We start from the raw sequence: 21,888 nt of genomic DNA on the forward strand, positions 1-21,888 counted from the left end.
GGGGCATCCTCAAACAGAAAGAAGAGGAGCACAAGGTCTCTAACGCCCACCAGCTTCATGATGTAATCAGAGTAGAAGAGTATTCCAGCGGCAACGTGTGAAGCTCTAGTAGTGAACTCTATGCCTAAGAGTTAAGACAGTGCTTGAAAATAATGATAGCCACACAATATTGACATGTTGGACACAATTTGGCCATTTGCACTTAGGGGTATATACACTTGTTGCCAGCGGTTAGACATTAATGCCTGTGTATTGAGTTAGAGGGCACAAAATTTACACTGTGATACAAACTTTGTTTGACTATTTTACATTGTATCAAAGTGTCATATCGTCAGTGTTGTCCCATGAAAACATAATAAAATACCGTATGTACAAAAATGTGAAGCGTGTACTCACTTTTGTGATTAACTATATAATCAGCAGTGCTGCTGAGTTCAGAAATTTACTGCAGTTGTCAGATGCACTATAAATTTTAAACATTCCCCGGAGAGAAGCTGTGGTGGTCCTCGGGTGGGTAACAGCCCTTACGCTAACGGGAGTGTCAGCAAAGAATGACTGTCCAAACCAAGTACAGCCACACTGTGCATCATGACGCGACCAAATATTTAATTGCACTGCCAACCTGCTTGTTTTCCCTTAATCCCCTCCCCCCCCCCTTCCCCGACCGACAGCTTTGGCTTCACTGAGCCAAAGAAGGGTGGAGATAGACGAGACACAAGAAGGCAGGAAGGTGTATTTAAGTGTTTGGCCCTACCATGATGCACTGAGTGCCTGTACTTTATTTTAACAGTCATTCTGTGCAAACAGGGTCCCTTTGACCTGTTAAGGACAGGACGATTTTTCATTTTAGTTTTTTCTTGCCCTTATTCCAAGAGCCTTAATTTTTGTATTTTTCCATCGATATAGCAGTATTAAGGCTTGTATTTTGCAGGACAAGATGTACATTTGAATTACACCATCAATTTTATCATATGCTGTACTAGAAAGTAGGAAGAAAAATCCAAAGTGTTGCAAAATAAGCACAATTCTGCAATAACTAAAGAAAAAAAAATGTATTTAAAACGTTCATTTTACGGTGAAATAAAATTCTGAAAGATATATACATATATGTTTGGCTTGTGTCATTTTCCAAGAGCCGTAACATTTTCAATTTTCAGTATGTGAAGCTGTGTGATGGCACTTGGCCATTCAAGTCTATAGGTCGATGGAAAAAATAATCAGTCAGTACTAAGTTGACATCCAAGTGAAGTCCGAATTTCACGGACTGAGACTGTAGAAATGTTTTTCTTCTTCTTATCCCGGATGAGACTGATTAGCATATTCAGACCATTGTTCTTGGATGGAGAACATCCAGACCTGTGATCCCTACCCTTAGACTGATACAGAGGAGTTTTCCTATTGAATGGAGAAATATTGCTATTTAGCAATGGCAACAATAGATCACACAGACAAGACATGATTTATGCATATTTATTGAAGCATTTAGGTCTGAGGTACAGATATTTTCAGTACAGTTCAATTAAGCAAAATCTAACAATGTAGAGAAAAGTAGGAAACCATTTTTTCTCATCTCATTGAACTAGAGAACCTAAAGATGCAATTAACTCGCCCATCGTTTTTAAACAGGTCATCCATATATATTACTATGCACTTATTGTAAGGTATTTTATAGGTATAATTTAGACATAATTAGCCTACAATTGACCAACATAACCTGTTCTTCCCAATCACATTCAAATTAGATGGCCCCTTAAAATGCCAAATACCCCACAACCAGATAAGCCTAATATAAAAACCTGAAACCTTTACAAAGACTTTCAATGGTCAGTTTATATTAAAAACAAAAGTGGACAGCGATAGTTTCATGCATTGGTCCTCATAAAATGAGCACCAATTGTAGAACAGGCGCTCACACACTATTCGCTGTTGACTCCTTGAAGCTTCACGTTTACAGATTTATAAAGCTGAGATTTGCTGCCTGACCTATAACCTTCTGATAGTTGCTCCTCAGCGCCCGGTGACATTTTCTTGGTTTCTATAGTGTAACAAAATGCCATTTAACCGGTTCCTGTGTAGTTTCCATTCCAAGAGATGTGGCGGTATAGCCAAATCTAACCCACAATGTAGATTACTAGTAAAGGACATTGAATCTGTAGAACAAAGCAGACCACAGAAGCCAAATTTCATGGAAGAGCACCAGAATTCTGGCCAAAAATTGATTTTACAATTGGTCATCAGATGCAGAGGATCAACTGTCATTTTGCCAAGTCTGCAAAACCGTAATTAAGCTCTAAAGAACATGAATGTCCTAGTGCATTGATTTCATACCAAGCATAGTTTAACACTATCAAAGTATTGTATAGAAATATGTAAGGTACAATGATGTAATGTATCCAGGAAGGATGGTACATAAAGACAAGGAAATGGAAACAGTTGGTGTTTGAGAGCTCCACGTTTCTGAAAGTCTGCACTGTACACCATGATTGCCCATTAGTAAGTCCCATATTCTCACCGACTCTCCATGTTGTAACTGATATATAGTAGAGAAGCACCACAACACATTTACACAAGGAAGAGCAGATGAGGTCACCGCACTGCTAAATACAGAATAGTAGTCACATGCAGAGAGTGTCACAGGGATATAAGATGAAAACGCAAGGATTATGTCTGCGAGGAGATCTGGCTGGTCATTAGCATATTAATACACAATCCAAACCGGCAGTTATTGTGAGATTTACAGAGAAAGGTCCAGGTCAAAACTGGTAAAGAAATGGCAGTACACTCAGACTACATGGCTTCAAGTCACCTGCAACCAATGCAAATACACAGTACAAATCAGAATAGGAAGGTTTAAAGGGAGTCTGTCCGTAACATTTGCCTTAGGCTAGTTTCACACATCCAGCTTTTCGCCAGTTTGCCGGATTCGGCGCACTCCAGTTCAGTGTATACAGTACAATGGCAGCGCGACAAGCTCTGGTCACATGCTGTCATGTGACCAGAGCATGTGACCCGGAAGTTGCCGCGCTGCCATTGTAGTGTATCACACTGTACTGGAGTCCACCGAATCCGGCAAACTGGCAAAAAGCCAGATGTGTGACACTAGCCTCAAGCAAGCAAGGCAGGCTGGTGTAAAACAGTTCCAAGGATCCCTCTGGTGCATTTGTATTCTATTCAGATGTAAATTAGACTGGCGAGTGCCCTGGTGGGCATAGTGGTTGACTTGCAGACCTGGGGTCCTCTTCATTACTCCCGCCTCTTTTTCTTGACTGACAGTAAAGAGCAGAGGTCTCCACTGTCCCTTAAGAGGGCAGCACTGGTAAAACAATGAGGACCGGACGACTGCAGGTCAACTAATACGCCCACCAGGGCACTAATGTTTGCATTAATAAAATACAATAAGTGATACAAATAAACACCAGGTGATTGTGAAATAGGCTTCTATGGAAAGTTTTATACTGCCTTATCCTGTACTTACCCTCTGCTTGGCTAAGAATAATGGTATTGACAGATTTCCTAGAATAGAAAGGTCCCAAATTAGAGAATTAAAAGAAAAAAAGAGACTGAATAAATGTCAATCATCGACATAACTGGAAACTAAACTATGCACAATATAAATTTTATTTGTGAAAAACAACTTCCATAGAGCCAGAAAATATGGTCCAGTGATGAATCGGCACACGATCCTGTAATTCACAAAACATTGTAATGATCCTACAAACATGAGCTAGTGTGGACGAAAACCTTGTCTGTGTGGAATTTTTGGTGACACCTGTAGAAAAACTATGCCGTGGGTTGACCTAGGTGCATTTTTACAAGGATTAGAGAATCTAGCACAGTATGTGTTTAACTTTTCTACATGCACTTCAATTTCACAGCAAGAGTGGCATTGAATATCTACACACAGGAGAGAGCATTCATGCAAGTTATCTAACTCCTTGATATAATAATGAATACAATTCAAACTCATACTAGTATAATATTCAGGGCTTCCTGTAACTAGAAGGTGATGGTAGTGGAAACCATTGGCCCTGGCGACATTAGCTAGCAAGCACCCACCACCTTTTTCATTCAATTTCTTTTTGCGTTTTTTTCTCCTCATTTTTTCTAATCAACTCTGCTGCGGTTGGATCTTTGCAAACTGGTGAAAACAAAATTGTAATCGTTGAACTGAGCGAACTGGCGATCGAGCTGCTTGAAGCCTTCAATCTTCTGAGCACAAGTGAATGCTGTGCGACATTTGGAACTCTGAAGACAAAGCATGGGCAGCTTGTTAGAAAAGGCGACAAGCTCAAATGTCACCGCGCCCAACCACCCACCAAAGAACAACTACTTTACCTGATTAACAAAAAGGGTGGTCACAAATTTCCTTGGCTTAAAAACATCTACAACTTTACTAATGAGGTCATCATAAGTAGTTTGCGACACGTTAGTTTCAAAGCTAACATAGGAAAATTCTGGCTCTGGAGTGATGTGAATGGTCCAGTAAGTTCCCTAAGAAAAAATAGCAACATTAGGCACAGTACCTTCACGTTAGAAATTAAGCAAACTACTGGTAAATGACAGACACTTACATCTGATTTCATCCCATTCATTGAATAACCACAAGGACTGAACATTGTAGCATCAATGACAGAACCTGGTATCAGGTCACGAATTCCACTCATCTAAAAGAAAAACAAGTACAGTTAGAAACTGTGAACATCCATACATTGCAATAGTATCATGCACACTACAGATCCCAGCAAGTGTGTATTGACAAGTCTGGCTTAAATCACGTTTTCTGCTGTCATTTACAAGGTCACAACATATTTCTGTAAAAATGATCGCAATTTAATTGCAGTGTCAAAACACACCACCAACCCAGTGACTAAAAGTAATACTAGGAGGGCAAGTGTCAAAGGGCTTATCCATCCAATGGATATATGTTAATTAGGGATGATCGAATACCTCAAATATTCGGCTTCACGAATATCTGACGAATAGGTCGCTGCTATGCGAATTTTCGATGTGCAATGTAAGACTATGGGAAGCCCGAAGTTATTTGGGTTTCCCATAGACTTACATTGCGCATCGAATATTCGCGAATAGCAGTGACCTATTCGCAAATATTCGCAAAGCCAAATATTTGAGGTATTCGATCATCCCTAATGTTAATGTATCAATCAGTGGGGGTCCATAGATTAGCAGAATGGGGATTTTTATTTCCAAGAGAATGGAGTGTCCGTGCCTTACTGCTGTTCCATTCATTAGGCTCTTTCCGAAGCCCAATAGGGAATAAATGGAGTAGCTGTCAGAATGTATACTGCTGCTCCATTAATGGAGAAAAAAAGTCCCCCTTCTGCCGTTTAGTTGTGGCGTTTAATGATTTACAATCAACCAGGGGTCCACTACTCTGACAACCCTTTCTCATTTCCCATTTTTTCCCCGTTAAAATTAAAGCTTATACTCCCCTCCCGAGCCAGTGCAGTTCCAGTAGTGTCGGAGCTAGAGTGCCGTAACAACCTGACACGTGACCGCCTAATCAAAGCAGACTTCTTACTACCAGCCTTCGGACATATAAGTAATCAACAAGAGGTGAGTGGCCAACTGCTGTTCTCACTTCTCTTGCTAACATTCATCTGAAGGCTGAGAAAGAAGCCAACGCTGATTGGAGCTCACATGTCGCAACAATCTCACATGAACGCCAGGAATGCAAGTGCCGACACTGCTCGACCGGCGTCAGCACGGGAGGGGAGTATAAGCTTTTTTTATTTTAATGAGGGCAAAGATGAGGGCTGAGAAAAGGTTATTCGAATAGTGACCAACCCCTTCACCACACGATTTTCCATTTTCATTTTTTCCACCCCTTCTTCCAAGAGCCATAACTTATTGTTTCATCGATCTAGTCGTAATGAGGGCTCGTTTTCTGCGGGACAAGTTGCACTTTTGATTGGCACAATCATTCTGCCCCATAATGTAATGGAAACCGGGGATAAAAAAGAAGGGAATTTTGTTTACTTACCGTAAATTCCTTTTCTTCTAGCTCCTATTGGGAGACCCAGACAATTGGGTGTATAGCTTCTGCCTCCGGAGGCCACACAAAGTATTACACTTTAAAAAGTGTAACCCCTCCCCTCTGCCTATACACCCTCCCGTGCCTCACGGGCTCCTCAGTTTTGGTGCAAAAGCAGGAAGGAGGAAACTTATAAATTGGTCTAAGGTAAATTCAATCCGAAGGATGTTCGGAGAACTGAACCACGAACCAAAAGAACAATTCAACATGAACAACATGTGTACACAAAAGAACAACAGCCCGAAGGGAACAGGGGGGGGTGCTGGGTCTCCCAATAGGAGCTAGAAGAAAAGGAATTTACGGTAAGTAAACAAAATTCCCTTCTTCTTTGTCGCTCCATTGGGAGACCCAGACAATTGGGACGTCCAAAAGCAGTCCCTGGGTGGGTAAAAGAATACCTCGATAAAAAGAGCCGAAAACGGCCCTTCTTACAGGTGGGCAACCGCCGCCTGAAGGACTCGCCTACCTAGACTGGCATCTGCCGAAGCATAGGCATGCACCTGATAGTGTTTCGTGAAAGTGTGCAGACTCGACCAGGTAGCCGCCTGACACACCTGCTGAGCCGTAGCCTGGTGCCGCAATGCCCAGGATGCACCCACGGCTCTGGTAGAATGGGCTTTTAGCCCTGAAGGAATCGGAAGCCCAGAAGAACGGTAGGCTTCAAGAATCGGTTCCTTGATCCACCGAGCCAAGGTTGACTTGGAAGTCTGCGAACCCTTACGCTGGCCAGCGACAAGGACAAAGAGCGCATCAGAACGGCGCAGGGGCGCCGTGCGAGAAATGTAGAGCCGGAGTGCTCTCACTAGATCTAGCAAGTGCAAATCCTTTTCACATTGGTGAACTGGATGAGGGCAAAATGAAGGTAAGGAGATATCCTGATTGAGATGAAAAGGGGATACCACCTTAGGGAGAAATTCCGGGACCGGACGCAGAACCACCTTATCCTGGTGAAAAACCAGGAAGGGGGCTTTGCATGACAGCGCTGCCAACTCCGACACTCTACGGAGCGATGTAACTGCCACTAGAAATGCCACCTTCTGCGAAAGACGTGATAGAGAGACATCCCACAGTGGCTCGAAAGGTGGTTTCTGAAGAGCCTTTAGCACTCTGTTAAGATCCCATGGTTCCAGCGGCCTCTTTTAAGGTGGGACTATGTGGCAAACTCCCTGCAGGAACGTGCGGACCTGCGGAAGCCTGGCTAGACGCTTTTGAAAAAACACGGAAAGCGCCGATACTTGTCCCTTGAGAGAACCGAGCGACAAACCCTTGTCCATTCCTGATTGAAGGAAGGAAAGAAAAGTGGGCAAGGTAAACGGCCAGGGGGAAAAACCCTGATCAGAGCACCAGGATAAAAAGATCCTCCAAGTCCTGTAATAGATCTTGGCGGACGTTGGTTTCCTGGCCTGTCTCATAGTGGCAATGACATCTTGAGATAACCCTGAAGACGCTAGGAGCCAGGACTCAATGGCCACACAGTCAGGTTGAGGGCCGCAGAATTCAGATGGAAAAATGGCCCTTGAGACAGCAAGTCTGGGCGGTCTGGGAGTGCCCACGGTTGACCCACCGTGAGGTGCCACAGATCCGGGTACCACGACCTCCTCGGCCAGTCTGGAGCGACGAGGATGGCGCGGCGGCAGTCTGACCTGATTTTGCGTAACACTCTGGGCAGCAGTGCTAGAGGAGGAAATACATAAGGCAGTCGAACCTGCGACCAATCCTCAACTAATGCGTCCGCCGCCAGAGCTCTGTGATCTTGAGACCGTGCCATGAATGCCGGGACTTTGTTGTTGTGCCGAGACGCCATGAGGTCGACGTCCGGCGTTCCCCAGCGGCAACAGATCTCTTGAAACACGTCCGGGTGAAGAGACCATTCCCCTGCGTCCATGCCCTGGCGACTGAGAAAGTCTGCTTCTCAGTTTTCTACGCCCGGGATGTGAACTGCGGAGATGGTGGAGGCTGTGGACTCCGGCCACAGCAGAATCCGCCGAACTTCTTGGAAGGCTTGACGACTGCGTGTGCCGCCCTGGTGGTTGATGTACGCAACCGCCGTGGCGTTGTCCGACTGTATGCCCTCCAGCCACCGATGGAACGCCTTTAGGGCTAGATACACTGCCCTTATCTCCAGAACATTGATCTGAAGGGAGGACTCTGTCGGAGTCCAGGTTCCCTGAGCCCTGTGGTGGAGAAAAACCGCTCCCCACCCTGACAGGCTCGCGTCCGTCGTGACCACAGCCCAGGATGGGGGCAGGAAGGATTTTCCCCTCGACAAAAAAGTGGGAAGAAGCCACCACTGAAGAGAGGTTTTGGCTGCCAGTGAAAGAGAGACGTTCCTGTCTAGGGACGTCGACCTCCTGTCCCATTTGCGGAGAATGTCCCATTGAAGTGGACGCAGATGAAACTGCGCAAAGGGAACTGCCTCCATAGCTGCCACCATCTTCCCTAGGAAGTGCATGAGGCGCCGCAAGGGGTGTGACTGGGCCCGAAGAAGAGAGTGCACCCCTGTCTGCAGCGAACGCTGTTTGTCCAGCGGAGAGCAATGGTCAGGCTGTGTTGGCATGCCGCCCGGGAGGGAGCCTTGACTAGGAGATCGTCTAAGTAAGGGATCACCGAGTGGCCCTGAGAGTGTAGGACCGCCACCACGGATGCCATGACCTTGGTGAAGACCCGTGGGGCTGTCGCCAGGCCGAAAGGCAGTGCCACAAACTGAAGGTGTTCGTCCCCGATGGCGAAACGCAGGAAGCGTTGATGCTCTGGTGCAATCGGCACATGGAGATAAGCATCCCTGATGTCGATTGATGCTAGGAAATCTCCTTGTGACATCGAAGCGATGACCGAGCGGAGAGATTCCATGCGAAACCGTCTGGTTCTCACGTGTCTGTTGAACAGTTTGAGGTCCAGAACAGGACGGAATGATCCGTCCTTTTTTGGCACCACGAACAAGTTGGAGTAAAAGCCGCGACCACGTTCTTGAAGGGGAACGGGGATCACAACTCCTTCTGTCCTCAGAGTGTTCACCGCCTGAAAAAGTGCATCGGCTCGCTCGGGGGGGCGGAGATGTTCTGAAGAAACGAGTCGGAGGACGAGAGCTGAGCTCTATCCTGTAACCGTGAGACAGAATGTCTCTCACCCATCGGTCTTGGACATGTGGCCACCAGGCGTCGCAAAAGCGGGAGAGACTGCCACCGACCGAGGATGCGGGTTGGGGAGGCCGAAAGTCATGAGGAGGCCGCCTTGGAGACGGTGCCTCCAGCGGTCTTTGGAGGACGTGACTTAGACCGCCATGCATAAGAGTTCCTCTGGCCCTTCTGAGGCCTGTTGGACGCGGAGGATTGGGACTTGGCTGAGGGCCGAAAGGACCGAAACCTCGACTGAATCTTTCGTTGCTGCGGTCTGTTTGGCTTGGACTGGGGTAAGGACGAATCCTTTCCCTTGGATTGCTTAATAATTTCATCCAATTGCTCACCAAACAAACGGTCGCCAGAAAATGGCAAACCGGTTAGGAACTTCTTGGAAGCAGAATCTGCCTTCCATTCGCGTAGCCACATGGCCCTGCGGACTGCCACCGAATTCGCGGACGCTACCGCTGTACGGCTCGCAGAGTCCAGGACGGCATTTATGGCGTAGGATGAAAATACCGACGCCTGAGAAGTCAAAGACGCAACTTGCGGAGCAGAGGTACGTGTGACCGCAGTAATCTCAGATAGACAAGCTGAGATAGCCTGGAGTGCCCACACTGCTGCAAAGGCTGGGGCAAAAGACGCGCCTATGGCTTCATAGATGGATTTCATTAGGAGCTCTATCTGCCTGTCCGTGGCATCCTTGAGCGATGAACCATCTGCCACTGATACTACGGATCTAGCCGCCAGTCTAGAGACTGGAGGATCCACCTTGGGACATTGAGCCCAACCCTTAACTACGTCAGCAGGAAAAGGGTAGCGTGTGTCATTAAGACGCTTAGAAAAGCGCTTGTCCGGAAATGCTCTGTGCTTCTGGACAGCATCTCTGAAGTTAGAGTGATCGAAGAACGCACTCCGTGTACGTTTAGGAAACCTAAACTGGTGTTTCTCCTGCTGCGAAGCAGACTCCTCTATAGGTGGAGGTGGGGGAGAAAGATCTAGCACCTGGTTGATGGACGCTATAAGATCATTTACTATGGCGTCCCCTTCCGGTATATCTAGATTGAGAGCAACGTCAGGGTCAGAGCCCTGAGCTGCGACCTCCGCTTCATCCTCCAGAGAGTCCTCAAGCTGAGACCCCGAACAGCGTGATGAAGTCGGGGAAGGTTCCCAGCGAGCCCGCTTAGCCGGCCTGGGACTGCGGTCCGTGTCGGAGTCCTCCCCGTGAGACTCAGGTGTCACTCCAGGAGCACGCTGCTGCGCAGACCGAGAGGGGCCTGGGGGCGATAAACTCACAGTGCCCGAGGCCTGTGTAAGGACCGATCTGGACTGCAAAGCTTCTAGTATCTTAGCAGACCATCTGTCCATAGACTGAGCCATGGATTGTGACAGCGACTCAGAGAGTTTCTCAGCCAAAGCTGCAAACTCTGTCCCTGCCACCTGGACAGTGGAGGCCGGGGGTTCTACCTGAGCCGAGGGCCCCACCAGTGCCCGAGGCTCCGGCTGAGCGAGTGCAACAGGGGCCGAGCATTGCTCACAGTGCGGGTAGGTGGAACCTGCAGGTAACATAGCCGCACAGGAGGTACAGGTTGCAAAATAACCCTGTGTCTTGGCACCCTTGCTCTTTGCGGACGACATGCTGTTGTCTCCTCTGAGCGTGATCACTGAGGGTTCAAGGCAAAAAACAATGCGGTCGAACAGATAAAATGTATACAGATATTATATAAATATATACACTTCGGCACCCTGGGGGGACCAGCACCGGTGACCGGTGTGGCTTACCGACCGCCCAAAGCGGTTGTGTGTCCACCAGATTCCCTGCCTTGGGCCTCCCAGAGCTGCAGAGCTCTTCCTGAAAAACCTCCACCGGCAGAATGATTGTAAAAATGTCTGCCAGAGCTCTCAGGGGAGGAGGGGGCCGTGGGCGGCGACTAATAAAGTGCGGGAATCTGGTGCCCCACAGTGATCAGTGAGGGGGGAGGAGGACACCAAAGTATGCTCCAGCCCTCACTGTCGACGTCAGGTCGACCGTCCCGCACTTACCCCTGACTGGCAGGCCCGGGGGCGGGAGTTATGGTACTAGGCCGCAGAAGCCGGGGACTAAATTTAATACCGCGGCCGACAAACAGGCACGGTCGGCGCGGTAGTCCCGGCCGTCCTAAAAATACAGCAGCGGCTGCAGTGTCAGTGACACGAGCGCTCCATACACCGTCCCCAAGGGGACACAGAGTACCTTTTGGATGCAGGGCCTGTCCCTGATGATATTAAGTCTCTTGTCCGGCAGATTCCCACAGGGGCTGCGGAGGGAGCCCGGTCCCAGTGCCTGGATGACCGGTTAGGATCCCACTTCTCCCAGAGCCTCTAAGGGATGGGGAAGGAAAACTGCATGTGGCTCCAGCCTCTGTACCCGCAATGGGTACCTCAACCTTAACAGCACCGCCGACTTAGTGGGGTGAGAAGGGAGCATGCCGGGGGCCCTGGGGCCCTCTTTTCTTCCATCCGATATAATCAGCAGCTGCTGCTGACTAAAATGTGGAGCTTGAGTGAATGTGTGCCTCCTTCAACACAAAGCACAAAACTGAGGAGCCTGTGAGGCACGGGAGGGTGTATAGGCAGAGGGGAGGGGTTACACTTTTTAAAGTGTAATACTTTGTGTGGCCTCCGGAGGCAGAAGCTATACACCCAATTGTCTGGGTCTCCCAATGGAGCGACAAAGAAATTTCAAGTGCAGTGAAACTGCAAAAAAAAAAATAAAAAAATAAAAATGCAATTTTACAATGTTTTTGGGAGTTTTATTTACCATGTTCACTATATGGTAAACTGACCTGGCATTATGATTGAATAGATCAGTACGAGTTCGTAGATAAACATGTACAGTGTTTGTTGTTTTTTTTTTGTTTTTTTTTATTTGAAAAAAATCCTGAAATTTTTATTTAAAAAAAAATTACGCTTTTGGCGACATTTTTTGAGACCGTAATGTTCTCATTTTTGGGGATCTGAAGCTCAGTGACTGCTTATTTTTTGAGCCCTAAGCTGCACCCTAAATCTACCCATTTTAGGGTAGATGTGATGTTTTGATCGCCTATTACAATGTTAGTGTGAATATACAATTTTTTTTAAATATTAATGTAACTTACACGAGTGACATCATTTGCAGTAACACCATCTTTCATGTAGAACTGGTCCATGATCTCAGGGTTAAGCTCACTCATTAAAATTTCCAGTGTCTGATCTGGCTGGTTGATGACAAACCCATCTGGAACATCCAGAGTATACAAGTACCTGCAAATACAACACAATATTGCAAAACAATTAGGATATCAATGTTCAAACAATTCAATAATAGTCCTTGTTTATTTGTGCACTTAGAAAGGGTTATCCACTGAATAAGTGATCATTTGCAGATTTCGAGGACAGCGCTCAGCTTTCTTCAGCAGTCTGACAATGAGTGGAGCATTTGCATGCATGCACGGCCACTCCATTCTGACAGGGCATCTCGGTCAGTGATCATGGGAATTATAGAGTTACACACTTACCAGCAATCAGAATTCATGCGCCCCATGCAATAAGCTGCACCATCTGAAAAGAGAAAACAATCATTTTACATACAGCTCTTCCCTCTATTACTTTAACTAGCCATTAGCTAAAAAGCATTGAAAAGAACTCATGAAGAGGTTAGGGTTAAATTACTCTACATAAAATAAATAAATTACAAAATATGACAATTTAATAAATGCATTGTAGGGGGCATGTGTGTTTGGAAAATGATCTAACTCCCCACAGTAGTAATATCAGAACTTCCTCTACAGCCGATTTGTCATGCCCACCTGTGCTCCCGAACTTCCAAGTGGCATACGGAGGCATAGGGTGTGTGTTGGAGTCAGAGCTCCTGATTCATGAGGAGCTACACATGTCTTCATGAATCAGGAGCGCCTGATGAGGGACGTGTGCCACACCAGTCCCTGACAGGGGTAGGATTTCTGGTGTAACGAACACTACAGCTAGTCATAACTTAGACAAGCTGTGGAGTTATGCTCCCGACATGCCCCAGCATCACCCCCCATTTTGGCATAGCTAGAAGAAATTTGCATGAAAACTACAACATACTGAGACTTTTTAAAGCAATTTAAGCCCAAAGTCTGCCAATATTGCTGGCATGAATTGGAGCGATAGTGTAAAACCATGAGACCTCCTGGCTCCCAACAATTATACAGTTTAGGATGCATATTCATTCTTGTGGAGGTTAACTATTTTGGGGGTAAAACACATTGTACTCGATTCAAATTTTATGCTAATATATTCTGGTATAAAATGCTTTGAAAGGTCACAATTTTTAGATTTTTTTTGCGAGGCTAAGAGTATGTAACATCTTGCATTCTCCACGTCATTGTCACACAGATCCTGACTAAGTGCATGGAGCTGGGGCAGGACGGAGGGCATGGTGGCTGCAGCTCCTCAAATTCAGATTCCTACACCCCAAATCCTACTCCAGCAAGGACTAGCGTAAGATTTGTGGAGAGGCGAACACAAAAGTGTACTCGTCAGACGTGGTTTCTGTAAGAGGCATAATACACGAACAACGCTGGTCTGGATGAATTGGGCCGGTTCTCCCCTTATGATAAGCTCTTTGGAAGAGTAAAATATCAAATTAGACAAAACCATATCCATGTTACACTGAAGTAGATTTAACATGGTAAATGTGCTTTTCCCGAACACTGTGTGCAAGGGCATCTGTGGTCTCCTGCGGATAGCACTCGCAGCGCCGCAGGAGAGGATATGCTGCGTTGTCTACTGCTTTTTTGGGCTCGATGGCCAAATTTGGAGCTTGAGCGGTAATTTGTACTGGTCAATCGTTCACCTAATGTTCTACATATAGACTGGTATACATTTAGTAATATTATCTTTGGCTTCTATAGTTAGATTGCCGTTTATACCTCATCAAAAATAACTGACAAAATCATTGCCAGGGGTCAGCACATTTAGGCACGGCGTTGTAAAACTACAGCTCACAACAGGTCTTCAGCTGTCAAGGCATGCTAGGAGTGCCAAAGGTTGCCGAGCCCTAAGCAAGGTCACATATGAGGGACAATGTGTGACGTTTATTAAATAGTCAGTGTAAGAAATGGCACATATGCTGGGGAGAGAAAAAAAAAGGATCAAACATATATGAAAGATGCATTTTTGTTGAATAATCCACATACTTGGAAAAATTTCATTTAGGAATTCAACTTCTTCCTGGAAATTTCTATGTGGGTATTCCTGATGGTCTGGTTTCATAAAATTTTTTCGTGAATAAAAGAAGTTCTGCAAAGAGCGGGAAATACAAAGGTCTCGGATAAGAAGACATTTTTCTCCAGTTACACAGTTTGGATAAATGAGGCCCTTATGTCTATATGGAGCCATAACAATGCTGCGCTAAGAAAACAAGCTGGGAACATGAGGGAGGGTCAGCAAATTGGAATTTATTGGCCCTGCCCTTCTGCTCGCTGTGAGATAGGCTTCATCCACTCCAAGCAGAGCAGAATGGTGACATCCTTTGACAGCTTAAGTCTTGAGTGTCGTCACTTGATGGAAAGTGGTCACACTTGTTGGCTGGAATAGATTTTGTAGGTGGTTGCGTACGAAATTTTGTTTTCAATTCAGATTGTTGTTGGAGAAATTATAATATATATATTACTCCTTTGTGGGAAAGTTCCTAAAGGGTTTAGGGTCGGCAGTTTCAGCTTTTGTGAGGTCTTCCAATCTTATTAGTGGAAAGTGACCTTTGGATTATTTAAATTAAATAATAGCGTTAAGTTAGCTTACCGCAGTGGTTGAGCACGTCAAGTACAGCACTTAGCTATTGCGGTCAGTCTCAGACTAGACTAAATTGAGTGAGCATGTAAGCTACCACAGTTTTATTTGAATGGGGTATTTGGGACTCCTATTCTGATGACCTGCAGAGGACCCCAAAGGATCAAAAACATATCACCTATCCAGTGGATGTGTGCTATATGTGTTCTCACAATCCCTACTTTACTACATAGTGCAAGGTTTATCTGGGGCTTGGTTTTGATGGATGTCGTGCTTACCTGGATGTCATCGAACCCACAGTACTCCCTAGCGAGCTCCAACAGGGGAACCAGTGCTTGCAGTAAGAGGGTGGTACCACATGTCTTCAAAATGAAACGTCTCTTGGAGACAAACATGCTACTCTCACTGTGTAGATAAAACATGAAGACATTTAGGAAGGAATGGCGACATTAAATGCGATTAATAATCTTATGAGGTATTTGAAAACTTCTTCAGTTAGCGGAAATCAATACATTGCTTTAAGCAAATATAGAAACATGAGATGCGGCCTGCTCGCTCTGTTTCCAAAGTCCCACCTCCCGTATCAAGCACAGAGACATCTCAGCTATGACTGGTTCAAATGGGAATAACTCGATAAGGCTTTGTGCGCACTAGAAATGTGAAGTTTCTCAAGAAAATTTCTTGAGAAATTTCTGGGAGTGGAAGATTTCCAGACCTCCGGAAAAAATCTGCACCAAATCCGCGGTAAATCTGCATGCGGATTTGCCGCGATTTTCCTGCAGGTTGTTCCCTGCGGATTTTGCAGGCTGTACTGCAGAAATCCACAGGTACCTGCGAAAAAGAATTGACATGCTCATTTTCTCAAGAAATTTTCTCAAGAAAATCTTCAAGGAAACTTCTTGAGAAAAATCCGCAGCATGCGCACAGCTATTTTTTTTTTCATAGGATTTGCTGGGAAATGTCTGCACAAAGATTGCAGACATTTCTCAAGAAATTTCCGCAGCAAATAGCCTAAGAGGGAGCATTTAGGCTGGAGCTACACCAACATGTCCGCAACCAGCTATTTTAGACCTCTCATTCGGCTGTAAATGAAACGACAAATTTCAGATAAGTCGCTTGAAAATCACATAGAAACTCCAACATATTTAGGAGCACCATAGGGGATCATTAGATTTTAAGTTAAATATGTCGCAGCAATTTCAGCGTCGTGCAACATGTCGTCGAGTAGACCTTGCCAAATGCTTGCAATGAAGTGCAGATTATGGTGTATCAGCATCTCTCGTTCATATGGCAAAATCACATAGAATATTAGATCTTATGTCATTCTGTGCCCAAATTAGAAAAAGAATAAGCTCGCACAGGCTATATGAATTGAAAATCTTGCAGAAATGATAAGAGCCAGTGATTAGGGGAGACAGACAGGGATAAATGGTCATTATGTGGGGCGGCACGGTGGCTCAGTGGTTAGCACTGCAGTCTTGCAGCGCTGGGGTCCTGGGTTTAAATCCCACTAAGGGCACCATCTGCAAGGAGTTTGTATGTTCTCCCCGTGTTTGCGTGGGTTTCCTCCGGGTACTCCGGTTTCCTCCCACACTCCAAAGACATACTGATAGGGACTTTAGATTGTGAGCCCCAATGGGGACAGTATTGCCAATGTATGTAAAGCACTGTGGAATTAATGGCGCTATATAAATGAATAAAATTATTATTATTATTATTATTGTGACACCATTCAGCAGGGATAGAGCACATTTCCACAGTGGATCTGTATGTTAACATCCACAGCCATCAACTCCTTTTCATTTAGAGCATGAAGTCGCATTTTGGTCCCCATTAGGGTAATCGGACTGAAAACCAGCCGCCAATCCGCTCAGTTACAGCAGATATCCACATGATTTCTCTGGCAGAGCCTAGCTGTGTGCCTGCCATCTCTGGCAACTGCTGACCTGAGGAAGAAGCTGCTATGTAAGGGCAGAGAGATGAAAGAAGCCGCATTACCTGAGTACATAAGCTTCCTGCTTGTCAGTTTTTGTCACGCTTATGATCAAACAATGGACGTTCTCCAAGAGTTTGTCCCACTCAAACCTGAAACAAGAAGAGTAAAAATGAGCCAAAATGGTCTAAACATCTGCATGGGAAAAAACAGGACAGTGCAATGGTACAGACAGAAAATAGTAAGAAAGAGTCCAGAGCCGTACGCGATACATCAACATTTATTGGCATTTATCATCATGTATCCAGTTGCCCACACATGAAGGCAGGCTTCCTACAGCACAAGCTGGCTGGCACCTGTCTTCTTCTAGGACAGGAGTCCATGTAAGAAGGCCGTGGTTATTTTAAGGCCTAAGCCACACTGCATGAAAATCGGAGCGAGTGGAATGCGATAAAACATCAAATTCCACTTGGACCAATATTACTCTATGTGCTAGCACCCATGAGCGGTTGTTTTCTCAGCCGTAATCGGACCGAGAAAACAGTCGCAGCATTCTGCAATTGTAATGCGATCCTAGTTTCTCTCGCACCCATTCAAGTCTATGGGGCGAGAGAAAAAAAAAAACGCACTCACAGTACTCTGTGCAGGGCGAGAATGGCAATAGCCGGCTACGGAGGAGAGAAGGAGAGAAATCCCTCCCTCCCCTCCTCAGTGCCGGCCCTTGCCTCCTTAGCGCTGGCCCACACCTAGCAGCTGTGGTCTGATCGCATGATCGGACCTCAGTCGCAGTGACACTTGCATGACACTCGGCTCCTGCTGTGCTGCCCGCGTGAGCAGAGTGTCATGCAAGGATCGCAGTAGTCCCCCGTGTGGCCTCGGCCTAACACTACAGATTATTTCCCAAAGAAAACGAGTAGTTAGTTTCCCAATGGTATTTAGGAATTTATTTTGAAAGACATTTTTCTATTCCAGCAGAATGCATTAAGGGGTTCATGAATATAGATTATTTAAATATAAAACCATTTATCTGCCCCATTTGCCCACAACTCCCACCTGAGGAGCAATATTAAGAGTCATTCATAAAATGGCACCCAAAGGAGATTATGTGACTGAAGCATCCATGAAGAGATACCCACTAGCAGAAGCCTGCGCTGGACGAGACCACCACAAAGATTTAGGCTATGTGCCCACAAGGAAAGTGTCCTGCGGTTATATACGCAGGAGCTCCCAGAAGTCCGCAGCACTTTTGTCTGTTTAGGCTGCTTTCACACATCCGGTTTTAGCAGTGCGGCTAAATCCGGCTCTAAAACCTATGCAACGGATGCGGCAAAAAAACCGCACCCTTTGCATAAGTTTTACATGCGGCCCGTCCGTTTTTTGCCGGTTGCGGCACGCTACTGAGCATGCGCAGTGCAAAAAAACGCATGCGGCAGCCGGCATCCATAGGCATGCATTGGAAAAAGCGCCTCATCAGCCGGATGCGCCGCGATGCGGGATTTTTTGCCGGACAAAAAAACGTGGCAGGCAACGTTCCATCCGGCCGCCGCATGGGCTAAATAGTGAGAAGTATAGCAAGAGGAGAATGGCACTTCCTATATATGCATCAAGGAGATACTGGGGTGCACTTCAGGTTCCAAAGCCAAACATGGGCTAAATATGCTGCATCCGGCAAAAACCGGACCGAACGCAAGGCCATGCGGCACAATCCGGCACTAATGACAGTCTATGCGGAAAAAACGCAACCGGCGGCAAAAAAAAACCCGTTGCGCTTTTTCTGCAAAGAGACGGATTGTGCCACATAGCAAAAACCGGATGTGTGAAAGCAGCCTTACATGCTGCGGATATGCTGCTGAATGTCCTGTGGATATGCTGCGGGCATTCAGGATACAGTACCATAAGCTTGGGCACTGCATCCTCAATGCAGAACAAGTGCTGAGTGATGGGGAGTTCATACTTCCCTCCATCACGCAGCACTTCACTTTCCGGCCGTATCTGTCAGCGTCTGGCCGTCTGCACTGTGCAGGAGAAGGTGGGCGGGCCTGAACTAGCTCTGGCTGTCACATGACCGGAGCTTGTCCAGGCCCCGCCCACCTACTTCCTGCTCCTAGCGCCACTGCCGTCCCCTGCACCGGAAGAAAGTGACTCCGGTGTCTGCTTTCAAGGCGGGTAACTATGGGACCCTGCGGAGAAATCCGCAGGAATAATTGACATGCTGCAGATTTTTCCACAGGGAAATCCGCATTATTTCCGCTGCGGAAAAAAACGTAGCATGGGCACAGCAGTCCCCAAATGCCATAGAAATGGGTGGTGACTCGCTGTACTGCGGATTTTTGAAAAATCTGCAGTATTTCCGCGAAAAAAATCGTGGCAAATTCCGCAAATTTTCTGCAGTGTGGGCACATAGCCTTACCCTCCTACAATCCCCTCCTCCCATGGCTGTTCTTACCTCAGGCTGCTTGAGGTAGGGAGCTTTCACAACACTGGAGGTTGTGCAATTGTAGACGAGTCAGCGTCTAGATCGCTCCTGGGCACATGAGTTGTGAGAAAATGAGGCAGGTAAATGATTATATAGAAATGTATATTGATGAAATGCTTGCTTTAGGTACTGCCATTTCTAGAATAGCTAACTGGCCAACCCCTTTAATGGGCACAACCCACTTACAAGCCCTAACGCATTTTTGTTTAGGAGCATGACATTGTGTGACCCTACGCCTCTCCATAATGGCCCAATTATGCAGATACTGATAAAGGAAACATATGTTCCCTATTATAGGCCAGTCTACACTGGTCTGCAAGCACCCGAAGAGCAAAATGCTAATTTTTGGGGTGAAATTTTTAAAACCTCTTTCCAGGCAGCATATTGTCCTGTGTAAACACAAGCTGCTCTGCTGATAATGATTGTTCCGTGTACATACAGCATCATGTTAACGATCGCTCTGTGCGCATGGAAGCGTGGGCAGTCTATGAAAATAGGCTATTGTACCCACACTGGAAATGGACGCTTGTTTAACACTCATGATGGACCTGTCTAAGGCTATGTGCACACAGTGCGTTTTTCGCCGCGTATATCGCCTCAAAACGGCATGACTTTGCTTCCCCAGCAAAGTCTATGAGTTTTCATTTTTGCTGTCTGCACACAACTTTTTTTTTAAGCTGCGTGTTTGAGCTTAAAAAAAAAAAGAAAAGAAAATGGACATGTCAATTCTTTCCTGCGTTTTTCTGCGTTTTCTCCCCATGCAATGCATTGGAGAAACGCAGCAAAACGCAGAGATCAAAATCGCAGCAAAACACGGTAAAAACGTATGCATTTTTTGCCGTGGGTGCGTTTTTAGCGGCCAAAACCACACAAACGCAGCGTCAAAAAACGCAGCGTGTGCACATAGGCTGTGTGCACACTCCGGTTTTAATCGCTTTTTATTATGCGTTGAGTGCAGTTTTGTCACAAAACTACAAGCAAATCCTTATGCCAGCAAAGTCAATGAGAATCCTGAGGTGTAGCGCATGCGGAGTATTTTGCCCTTGCAGATTTGGTGCAGAAAATCTGCAGCATGTCAATTTTTAGGCTATGCTCCCACAATCACGATCCCACAATTCCAGACAGTGTCTACGTTCTAGACGCTAATGTTCTCTGCTGGGGGCTGCAGCTGCCGGTGTCCATTATCAGGGTCCTGAGCGCAGCAGATTTTCGCCGTATTCTCCCGCTGAGAACATTCGTGTCTCCGCAAACATAAATTGACATGCTGCGGCTCAGAAAGCAGGTGCATGTAAGTTTGTCATAGTTAGAGAATAGGGTTGGATCCAGCATAAAATTCCATGGTTATAAAATTCCACTTTATTGAAAAATAAGTATAAAAATATACAAAAGACGTATATATTAGCAGAGGGATGGGGCAGAGTGCGTGAAACATGTAAGTTTGTGCTGCAGAGAAAAGCACAGTGACTATGGGATTTCTATAAATCTACTGTACAACGCAGTGAGAACATGCAGCGCCAAGAACACTGCTAACAGATTGTGGGAACAAACCTTCAGCGTTTTTACCTGCGGTTTTAACCCACTGAATTCAATTGAAAAGTACATACAAAACTGCATTTTTGCGCTGTGTTTATCCTGCCAACAGATGGGAGAAATTTCTGCAACCGAATACTCAAACGCGGGCACATACTCTAAGTGGGCCATTACCCATATACCAGGCTTTCTGCTAAGCCTTACAAATCAAAAAATTCTGAGCTTAATTTTGCACATGTGGGTGTTAGAGAATTACACAATGCTAATCTACTTTTGATCAGCCAAGTCAGGCCTGACCCTGTGGTAGGAAATACCAGCATAACCACTAGTGTCATATTACACAGTGCTGCAGACACTAAACTGAAGGCCTGAGTAATACAGCTATGCAGAGCTTATAGAATGGATATAGCTATTCTCTACCTACCTTTTTATTCTAAATGGATTTTTACAAAAAGTGATGAAGCTAAGGGCCTATTTTACACGGACTGTCCAGCAGCACGCTGCAACCACCAGTGAACCTTTAATGATCGTCAGCAGACCAAAGTAAATAATACACACCAAGCGTTCTGTAATAGAAGGCTGCCATAGTTCCCAGCAGTGTAGGCCATAGGCCACGTTTACACAAGACGATGCAGCGCCAGGGACGATCTATTGTATTGCACAAAAGATCATTTCACCCGAAGAACGAGTGTTTTGTTCGTTGAGTTGTCAGCAGCCTGTATACACTGCAAGATCGTTGTAAAACCAGTGCTTGAAAGAATGCTGCTACAACATTACCTTGTAGTGCAAGTACAGCTTTAAAATCAAAAGTGCTCCCAATTTCATGGTAATCTGCCTCCACCATCCGTTCAGAGACGTGCGTCTCCAATTGTGAAAGCACGTGAGCAGAGGCACAAAGTTCTAATGGTGCATTGTGCAGACAAGCCTGGACCCCTGTAACAGGAGAATAAGCACTGCACAAAGGAGTACATGAAGAAGTAAATATGCA

At 45.8% G+C, this 21,888-nt stretch overlaps 1 protein-coding gene across 1 annotated transcript; it reads right to left on the reverse strand.

Moving 5' to 3' along the window:
* Positions 1-1,456: 1,456 nt before the first annotated feature.
* On the reverse strand, positions 1,457-17,042 carry AMD1 (adenosylmethionine decarboxylase 1). Its single transcript, XM_075340049.1, is given in 9 exon segments — positions 1,457-4,140; positions 4,143-4,245; positions 4,336-4,491; positions 4,572-4,664; positions 12,306-12,450; positions 12,705-12,747; positions 14,370-14,472; positions 15,240-15,366; positions 16,960-17,042. Coding segments are annotated over 8 exon segments (792 nt in total). The 5' UTR covers positions 15,357-15,366; positions 16,960-17,042; the 3' UTR covers positions 1,457-4,108.
* Positions 17,043-21,888: the final 4,846 nt, after the last annotated feature.

The sequence above is a fragment of the Anomaloglossus baeobatrachus genome, chromosome 3 (genome assembly GCF_048569485.1).
Source record: "Anomaloglossus baeobatrachus isolate aAnoBae1 chromosome 3, aAnoBae1.hap1, whole genome shotgun sequence".
NCBI lineage: Eukaryota > Metazoa > Chordata > Amphibia > Anura > Aromobatidae > Anomaloglossus > Anomaloglossus baeobatrachus.